The sequence below is a fragment of the Mandrillus leucophaeus genome, unplaced genomic scaffold (genome assembly GCF_000951045.1).
Source record: "Mandrillus leucophaeus isolate KB7577 unplaced genomic scaffold, Mleu.le_1.0 Scaffold7, whole genome shotgun sequence".
In the NCBI taxonomy this organism is placed as follows: domain Eukaryota; kingdom Metazoa; phylum Chordata; class Mammalia; order Primates; family Cercopithecidae; genus Mandrillus; species Mandrillus leucophaeus.
This window is the reverse complement of record NW_012107585.1, coordinates 8,048,142-8,058,035: the sequence shown is the minus strand read 5'-3', so window position 1 is coordinate 8,058,035 and position 9,894 is coordinate 8,048,142. Positions and strand designations below refer to the sequence as shown.

The 9,894-nt window shown below is 43.4% G+C and overlaps 1 protein-coding gene across 1 annotated transcript in view; it reads left to right on the top strand.

The window, feature by feature from the left end:
- CLIP1 (CAP-GLY domain containing linker protein 1) overlaps positions 1-9,894 on the top strand; it is a 148,540-nt gene that overhangs the window by 61,007 nt on the left and 77,639 nt on the right. The window contains exons 10-13 of the mRNA XM_011964502.1: positions 1,112-2,056; positions 6,310-6,426; positions 8,361-8,418; positions 8,954-9,037. Of these exons, the coding sequence (XP_011819892.1) occupies positions 1,112-2,056; positions 6,310-6,426; positions 8,361-8,418; positions 8,954-9,037 (1,204 nt within the window). The remainder of the gene's footprint in view (positions 1-1,111; positions 2,057-6,309; positions 6,427-8,360; positions 8,419-8,953; positions 9,038-9,894) is intronic.

Here is a 9,894-nt window from a genome sequence, read left to right as displayed (position 1 = left end):
TTTTTTTTTTTTTTTAAGAGACAGAGTCTTGCTCTGTCTCCCAGGCTGGAGTGCAGTGGCACAATCACTGCTCACTATAGCCTCAACCTCCTGGACTCAAGCAATCCTCCTGCCTTAGCCTCCCGAGTAGCTGTTACCACAGGCGACACCACCATACCTGGCTAATTTTTTATTTTTTGCAGAGATGGAGTCTTGTTATGTTGCCCAGACTGATCTTGAACTCCTGGCCGCGAGTGATACTTCTGCCTCGGCCTCCCAAAGTGGTGGGATTACAGGCGTGAATCACTGCACTTGGCCCACAAGACATTTTGTGTTCCTTCTAAGTCTTCAAAATCTGATGGGTATTTTACACTTACACCACACCTCACTTCAGATGAGCCCTGTCTCAAGTGCTTAGTAGCCACGTGTGGCTAACAGCTACTGTTCCGGATGGCACAGTCGTAAGATCACTTCCATGAAATGGATAAGCATTTATGCAGCCTGGATGAAGTGGAGTAGAACAAACTGGCAAAATAAGGAAATGTTTTCTTTCAGGAGGCAGATATATCTGAGAACTTTGAAAGTTACTGTTTCTGTTAACTTATCAGTTAATGGATATTTATCTGATTTAAGCTTCTTTAGAATTGGAGCTATTAAAGTTGAACTTAAGCCATTATCACAGTTAGAAATATGTATTAACCTATAAACATTCATAATAGTTTGCTGCCTGAGATGAGGTAGTTATTAAATATCTTCAGTGTCAGAGAAAATCAGACCGGGCGCGGTGGCTCACGCCTGTAATCCCAACACTTTGGGAGACCGGGGTGGGTGGATCACCTGAGGTCAGGAGTTTGAGATCAGCCTAACCAACATGGTGAAGCCTCGTCTCTACTAAAAATGCAAAAATTAGCTGGGCATGGTGGCGCATGCCTGTAATCCTAGCTATTCAGGAGGCTGAAGCGGGAGAATCGCCTGAACCCGGGAGGTGGAGGTTGCAGTGAGCTGAGATCGCACCATTGTACTCCAGCCTGGGCAAGAAGAGTGAAACTCCATCTCAAAAAAAAAAAAAAAAAAAAAAAGTCAATGACTTATTATTTAAATGATCTTTTTTTCTTTGGACTGCTGTTAATAGGTGGCTACAGTTTCAGAAAAGTCACGTATAATGGAGTTGGAGAAAGACCTAGCATTGAGAGTACAGGAAGTAGCTGAGCTCCGAAGAAGGCTAGAGTCCAATAAGCCTGCTGGGGATGTGGACATGTCACTTTCCCTTTTGCAAGAGATAAGCTCTTTGCAAGAAAAGTTAGAAGTCACCCGTACTGACCACCAGAGAGAAATAACTTCTCTGAAGGAGCATTTTGGAGCCCGGGAAGAAACTCATCAGAAGGAGATAAAAGCTCTGTATACTGCCACGGAAAAGCTTTCCAAAGAGAACGAGTCATTGAAAAGCAAGCTGGAGCATGCCAACAAAGAGAACTCAGATGTGATAGCTCTATGGAAGTCCAAACTGGAGACTGCTATTGCGTCCCACCAGCAGGCGATGGAAGAACTGAAGGTATCTTTCAGCAAAGGGCTTGGGACAGAGACGGCAGAATTTGCTGAGCTAAAAACACAAATAGAGAAAATGAGACTAGATTACCAACACGAAATAGAAAATTTGCAGAATCAACAAGACTCTGAACGGTCTGCTCATGCTAAAGAGATGGAAGCCTTGAGGGCTAAACTGATGAAAGTTATTAAAGAAAAGGAAAACAGTCTGGAAGCCATCAAGTCGAAACTGGACAAAGCAGAAGACCAGCATCTCGTAGAAATGGAGGATACGTTGAACAAATTACAGGAAGCTGAAATAAAGGTAAAGGAGCTAGAGGTTCTACAAGCCAAATGCAATGAACAAACCAAGGTTATTGATAATTTTACATCACAGCTCAAGGCTACTGAAGAAAAGCTCTTGGATCTTGATGCACTTCGGAAAGCCAGTTCCGAAGGTAAATCGGAAATGGAGAAACTTAGACAGCAGCTTGAGGCAGCTGAGAAACAGGTTAAACATTTAGAGATTGAAAAGAATGCTGAAAGTAGCAAGGTTTGTATTGACATCCTCCATCCTTTTCTTTTCCATTTGTTATTCTTATTTTGCATTATGTTACTTTTGAGTTGAGGTCATTCATCTTTCAAATTGCTAATTTAATTAAATTGTTCGATGTCGCCAGTTGAGTATAGTGTAGTATGTTCTGAGTATCTCAAGTATGGTTTCATCTGAGGAGATTAGAGAAAACAATGGCTCAACCATGTGAATTTATTTTGGCTGCCTATTGTCTGAGTACCTGATCTATTTATCTCTGGGCTATGCTGTGACTTCTAATTTGAGCTTAGCTCCAGTCTATACTCTTTAAAATAAAGAATGCCCTAACACTATGGTGTTAAGATAAATGAATAAATGAACAGAAACTTAAAAGATCGGCCAGGCGCAGTGGCTCACGCCTGTAATCCCAGTACTTTGGGAGGCTGAGGCAGGTGATCACCTGAGGTCAGGAGTTCGAGATCAACCTGGCCAACATGGCAAAACCCCATCTCTACTAAAACCACAAAATTAGCCTGGCATGGTGGCGGACGCCTGTAATCCCAGCTACCCAGGAGGCTGAGGCAGGAGAATCGCTTGATCAACCCGGGAGGTGGAGATTGCAGTGAACCGAGATTATGCCACTGCACTCCAGCCTGGGAGACAGCAAGATTCAGTCTAAAAAAAAAGAAAAAAAAAAAAAAAGAAGCTTAAAAGAACATCTCCTCCTTTTCTAACCACACGTAGTCAGGTGCCACATAATGATGTTTCAATCAACAATGGATCACATCAACAAAGGTGGTTCCATAAGATTATAATATGGTATCTTTACCTTTTGTATGTTTAAATTGCTTCGATAGACAAATACTTAGCATTGTGTTACAATTACCTGCAGCGTTCAGTACAGTAACATGTTGTACAGGTTTATAGTCTAGGAACGATAGGCTGTGCCATGTAGCCCAGGTGTGTAGTACACTATACCTTCTAGGTGTGTGTAAGTGCACCCTGTGATGTCCCCACAACAGTGAAATGCCTCATGATGCATTTCTTAGAAGGTATCCTGATTCTTAAGCAATGTGTGACTGTAATTGCCTATAGGGTTATGTATAAAAACAGAATGTGAACTCAGTGCTTCTTGACTATTATAAATTAACATGTTGGCCGGGCAAGGTGGCTCATGCCTGTAATCCCAGTGCTTTGGGAGACCAAGGCAGACGGATCACTTGAGGTCAGGAGTTTGAGTCCAGCCTGGCCCCCTCTACTAAAAATACAAAAGTTAGTCAGGTATGATGGTGTGCACCTGTAATCCCAGCTATTCGGGAGGCTGAGGCACAAGAATTGCTTGAACCCAGGAGGTGGAGGTTGCAGTGAGCTGAGATTGTGCCACTGTACCCCATCCTGGGCGACAGAGCGAGACTCCATCTACAAAAAACAAACTGAAAAAACACATGTCGTGATAAATAACATTCATAGCAAAATTAAGGGTAAAAGCTTGGAGCCCTTTGCATGGCAAAAATCTCATTGGAGTTTTTTTCTGTGGCACAATGAGAACACGATCTGTCCCTTTCTTTTCTGGGGGAAATACTGAACAAGTGTGCGTGTGGTCAAGGCTTAGAAAATTAAATGAAACATTCGCCAGCTGTGTTCCTTACTAACTAGCCTTGTTAAAAGTCATCTTTATTTTTAAGGATGGTTCGAGGAATTGTTTCCCAGTCCTGCCACTAGTCGAGGCACTGATATTGATGCTCAATGTTCTGAACTTTTTTGTGGGAGAGGCTGCTCTATTGGCAAAGAAGGAAGGGTTGTAATGGTTAAGGTGGGGTGAGGTGAGGACTGACAAACAGCAAAAAATTTCTAACCGTAGTCAAAGATGACAAACTGGTTACAGGAAATTTTTCTCAAATCTCCTCATGTGGTTCCGAAATACTAATCAAAACACAAAAATTAGAAGATAATATTTAGCTAATGTTAGTTTACTTTTTAACATCAAGATTTCATGAAAACCAAGTTATAATGACTATTGTCCAGTGGATTTTTTTGTTTTGTTTTTTTGAGACAGAGTCTCACTCAGTCGCCCTGGCTGGAGTGAAATGGTGCAATCTTGGGTGTCACTGCAACCTCCACCTCCCAGGTTCAAGCGATTCTCCTGCCTCAGTCTCCGAGTAGCCAGGATTACAGGCACCCGCCACCATGCCTGGCTAATTTTTGTATTTTTAATAGAGACAGGGTTTCATCATATTGGCCAGGGTGGTCTTGAACTCTTGACCTCAAGTGATCCACCCACCTCGGCCTCCTAAAGTGCTGGGATTACAGGCTTGAGCCACCACATCTTGCCTGTCCAGTGGATTTTTAAATTTTATTTGTATTTAAATGTCAAAATACCTTAAGCATATACACAAATAGAGAAAATAATGTAGACCACATATATTCCCATCTTAAGGTTTTTGTTTTTATTTATTTATTTTTTAAGACAGAGTCTCGCTCTGTCGCCCTCACTGCAACCTCCACCTCCGAGGCTCAAGGGATTCTCCTGTTTCAGCTTCCCCAGTAGCTGGGATCACAGGTGTGTGCCACCACGCCTGGCTAATTTTTGTATTTTTAGTAGAGACAGGATTTCACCATGTTAGCCAGACTGATCTTGAACTTCTGACCTCAGTTGAGATCTACTGGCCTTGGCCTCCTAAAGTGCTGGGATAACAGGTGTGAGCCACTGTGCCTGGCCTTAAGGCTTTTTGTTTTTGTTTTTGTTTTTGAGACAGAATCTTGCTCTTTGGCCCAGGCTGGAGTGCGGTGGTGTGATCTTGGCTCACTGCAGCTTCCGCCTCCCAGATTCAAGCGATTCTCCTGCCTCAGCCCCCTGAGTAGCTGAGACTACAGGTGCGTGCCACTACGCCTGGCTAATTTTTTGTGTTTTTAGTAGAGATGGGGTTTCACCATGTTGGCCAGAATGGCCTCTATCTCCTGACCTTGTGATTCACCCACCTCTGCCTCCCAAAGTGCTGGGATTACAGGTGTGAGCCACCGCGGCCAGCCAAGGTTTTTAAAGTCTAGGAAATGAAATTGCTCAAGTAGCTCATTTAGAAAGTAAGCATCCACACCGTCTACTTTAGATCATGCTGATACTCCAAGTTACAATGAAGTATAGAAAAAGAGTCTATTTTGACTCTTTAAAAATAGTTGCTGGGCACAGTGGCTCATGCCTCTAATCCCAGCACTTTGAGAGTCCAAAACAAGAGGATTGCTTGGGTCCAGGAGTTTGAGACCAGCCTGGGCAGCATGGTGAGACCCCATCTCTCTCTTTCTTTCTTTCTTTCTGTTTTTGAGGCAGGGTCCCACTCTGTCACCCAGACTAGAGTGCAGTGGCGCAGTTTCAGCTCACTACAACCTCGGCCTCCTTCACAGGCTCAAGCAATTCTCCTGCCTCAGCCTCCCGCGTAGCTGGGATTATAGGCACATGCCACCATGCCCGGTATATTTTTGTATTTTTAGTAGAGACGGGGTTTCACCATATTGGCCAGGCTGGTCTTGAACTTCTGACCTCAAATGATCCACCTGCCTCAGCCTCCCAAAATATTGGGATTACAGGCATTAGCCACCGAGGCCGGCCAGAGACCCCATCTGTAAAAAATTGTTTTAAACATTAGCTGTAGTGGCATGGGCCTATAATCTCAGCTGCCTAGGAGGCTGGTGCTGGAGGATCACTTGAACCCAGGAGTTCAAGGCTGCAGTGAGCCATGATCACACCACTGCACTCCAACCTGGGTGACAGGGGAGAGAGACCCTGTCTCAAAAAGAAAAAGAAACACACAAAAAAACCATCCTGGCTAACACGGTGAAACCCCATCTCTATTAAAAGTACAAAAAATTAGCTGGGCATGGTGGCGGGCACCTGTAGTCCCAGCTACTCGGGAGGCTGAGGCAGGAGAATGGCGTGAACCCAGGAGGCGGACCTTGCAGTGAGCTGAGATCGCGCCACTGCACTCCAGCCTGGGCAACAGTGCGAGACTCCATCTCAAAACAAACAAACAAAAAGGCAAACAACAACAACAAAAAAACGAAAATAGCCATTAGGAAATCGTATCATAGAACTATTGTCGAAATTGTTCGAAAAGTCGTTGACGTCTTAGAATTAAAAACCAATACCAAATTTGTATTCCTTTCAGTTTTGTTTTATGTTTCTCATAAGTTTTTTTACTTGTTTATTTTTTTTTTCTTCTCATTCTCTTTTGTTTTCCTTTTGTTCATTTGCTTCCATACCATGTAACTCTGTGTGTTAGGCTAGTAGCATTACCAGAGAGCTCCAGGGGAGAGAGCTAAAGCTTACTAACCTTCAGGAAAATTTGAGTGAAGTCAGTCAAGTGAAAGACACTTTGGAAAAAGAACTTCAGATTTTGGTAAGTACCTGTTGGGAATCTGAATCTCAGGGTTTCTGGCCATTTCCTGTTTTAAAAAATCCTCCAGTAAGAAATATTGCAGCTGTTTCCTTTCTCTTTCTAAGTGTTGATTGAACTTGAGTGTATTAGTTATTGGCTGATAAATATTGTCCTTTGAGGGGAATCAGATCAAACCTAAACAACCGAGGTAGGTATTACTTTTTTTTTTTTTTTTTTAATCTATCCCTTCGCCTCTGGTAACACACTGCTTTGAAACGTTACTGACTACTTAGTTTTACTAAAGACAGAGCCCTTCCAAGTTATGCATTGAACAATTAGGTTTCATATTGAATAAGGCCCCTCAATTGTGCCTATCAGGGCAGCAGCTGTCCTGGGCCATTGGCGCCCTCTGTTGGCGAGGCAGGATGTTTGCTGTCTAATTAAACAAATTCAAAGAAATCTAACTCAGTTTATTCCACCTCAGAAAATTACCTTCCCTTTTATATGTTGTCTTTTACCTTAATCTCAAGTTGTATGACATATATATATTTTTTACCTTTTCTCAACTTTGTTCCTTCCTACTTGCTTCCTGCACTTAAAACCTGAGTTTAAACAAGGCTGATACTCACGAGTAGTGCCAGTGGTACCCATCCACATGCCATGGAAAGAAAAGCCAGAGGCTTATGGAGAAACTAGACAAGAGGCATATGTGCCACGCAGGCTCAGCTGTCCCAGGTCCTCCACATCCCTCCCTCTTCCCTGTTCATTACACTTCTGTGCTATTAACAGTGTGAATAAATGTGTGATTTTTTTTTTTTTCTTTCTTTCTTTTTTTTTTGAGACAAAGTCTTGTCCTATTGCCCAGGCTGGAGTGCAGTGGCACGATCTCGGCTCAGTGCAGCCTCTGCCTCCCAGGTTCAAGAGATTCTCCTGCCTCAGCCTCTTGAGTAGCTGGGATTACAGGCGCCTGTTACCAGGACAGGCTAGTTTTTGTATTTTTAGTAGAGATGGGGTTTCTCCATGTTGGCCAGGCTGGTCTTGAACTCCTGAACTCAAGTGATCTGCCCGCCTCGGCCTCCCAAAGTGCTGGGATTACAGGCATGAGCCACCACACCCGGCCTGATGTCCTTTAAGAAAATGTTTTGAGTTCATTGCTTCTCTGCCCTCCTCCCAAAGCTTTTAGGAAGCCTTGCCTTTTTTTTTTTTCCCCCCTAAGTTAGAGTATCCTTCTGTATATCTTAGGACAAGACATGACACCCTGAGTCTGGCTGTGGGAAGGCACAGAGGGCAGCCTGAGGGCTTGGATGCACTGTGGCCCCTGTGCCATCTTATCATAATCCTAGCTAGTTAGAAATACTCATGTAACAATCTGCTTGATGTAGCTAGCTCGAAGTTCATCTCAGGACAACCAGGAGAGTGATTCTTAACTTGGCCTATAGTCATGTTTAGAAAAGAAGACCTTGAACAGTAAGTGACTGAAGGGCCTTTTCAGTTTCAAAAGTAGCAACACAGACCTAGATTTAAGATATTAGACTCAGATTACTCTCAGAAATAACAAACTTCAGAGCTGTGTTCACCATCTCAGGCAGATTTCTGAAGAGAAGGTCTGCTGTTTGAGGGGTGGCAACATGAAGCATACACATGCACCCTGTGTATACACGCACATGCATGTACTTAACCTAAGTATGAACATGCCTACATGGGCATGCAGGTACACCTGCCTTCCCACGTGTGCACACACACACATGCAGACTGCAGTCTTTTGTGTGTATACATGCACGTGTGTATGACCCACATGTGGTAGTAATTGGTATCATATGTTTCAAGTATATTAGTTTTAATAAAACAAGGCCAGCAACAAAAAGTAGATAGTATTGTAATTATAATCGATAGAAACTTCTTGTCTTCACAATTTGAAATCTTTCTGTTCAGAATCTCCGATTCTTTTTCTTTAGAAAGAAAAGTTTGCTGAAGCTTCAGAGGAGGCAGTCTGTGTTCAGAGAAGCATGCAAGGTATGTCTTACTAGAGCGTGTGCAGATTGCTTTCAAGAACATCATTCTTTCAAACTGGAGCTGGCCTGTGGAGTGCACAGAGTAGACACTGCCCGTAGCCTCATTTCACTCCCCTGGAAGTTCCTGCCGTGCTCAGAAAGACTGGCTTCCATTGGTTTCCTGAAGCCTCAGACTCCCAGTTTTTTCCTCTTTTAGCTTAAGGCTTGTTCCGTATTAAAATGTAAGTATTCCTGGGAAGAGAGTTATTTATGCTCTCATCATTGATAGCTTTATTGAGTTTTAATTGGAAGAAGGAAAGAGATGAGTGGAAAGGGCCTGATGCCTGCCGAAAGTACAGATTCGGGGAGGCCGGAGACAGCAGCAGACGTGCTTCTTTCAGGCTGTGCATAGCTGTGTGATTTGTAAGGGGACTTTTTAGTATTCCTGTGTTCTCAGATCTTTTGAGCATAATATTTGATTGGGTTGTAAGACAGCCAAGCTCCAGATAGCTTATTAAACATGAAACATATTAAACTTCTAACTTTATCCTAAATAGAAACTGTAAATAAGTTACACCAAAAGGAGGAACAGTTTAACATGCTGTCTTCTGACTTGGAGAAGCTGAGAGAAAACTTAGCAGGTAAGAAGACATCTCTGGTGACTAAACATTAAATACAGTAGGCTTTCCCGTATTTGAGACAGTTGTAGTATGTTACATAACAAATGTACTATTCAAGCGTAACCTCTTCACTCATTATGGTGATATAACAATGTGATGAAATACTTGTTCGAAATCTGTAACCTCCAGCAAATCCTCTTTGCTCTGTTTTGACAAGAGCCAGAATCTACCACATCTCACCACTCCCACTGCTATCCTTGCTCCAGGCCAACAGCCATCTTTCATCTGAGCTACCCTGACAGCTGACCACCAGGGCTCACTGCTGCTGCCTGTGCCAGCTTCAGTCTGTTCTCAACACAGCAGCCAGAGCAATCCTTTTAATATGAACTTAGATCATGTCGCTTCTCTCCTCAAGGTCGTCCAGCGGCTCTCTTCCCACTCAGGGAAAGCCGTGGCCCTTACCACGATCAGGCCCTATTACCTGTTGGATTTCATCTGGGACCCCCTTCCCCTGTTCATTCCACTCCAACCACTTCAGCCTCCTTGCGGTGCTTGGACGTGGTGGGTGTTCCTTTCTCAGAGCCTGTGCACTTGCTTTTCCCTGTTCCCTCACTTCCTTCAGGTTTTCTCTGAAATGTCAGCCCCTGAAATGTCAGGGAAGCCCCATCTGAGAGTCTAACCTCCTTCCCAGCTCCTTTCCCTGCATTTATTTTTCTTCCTCTTAGAACTTACCACTATTAATTATATGATTTCTTTTCTTTTTTTCTTTTTCTTTTTTTTTTTTTTTTCAGACGGAGTCTCGCTCTGTCACCCAGGCTGGAGTGCAGTGGCGCGATCTCGGCTCACTGCAAGCTCCGCCTCCCGGGTTCACACCATTC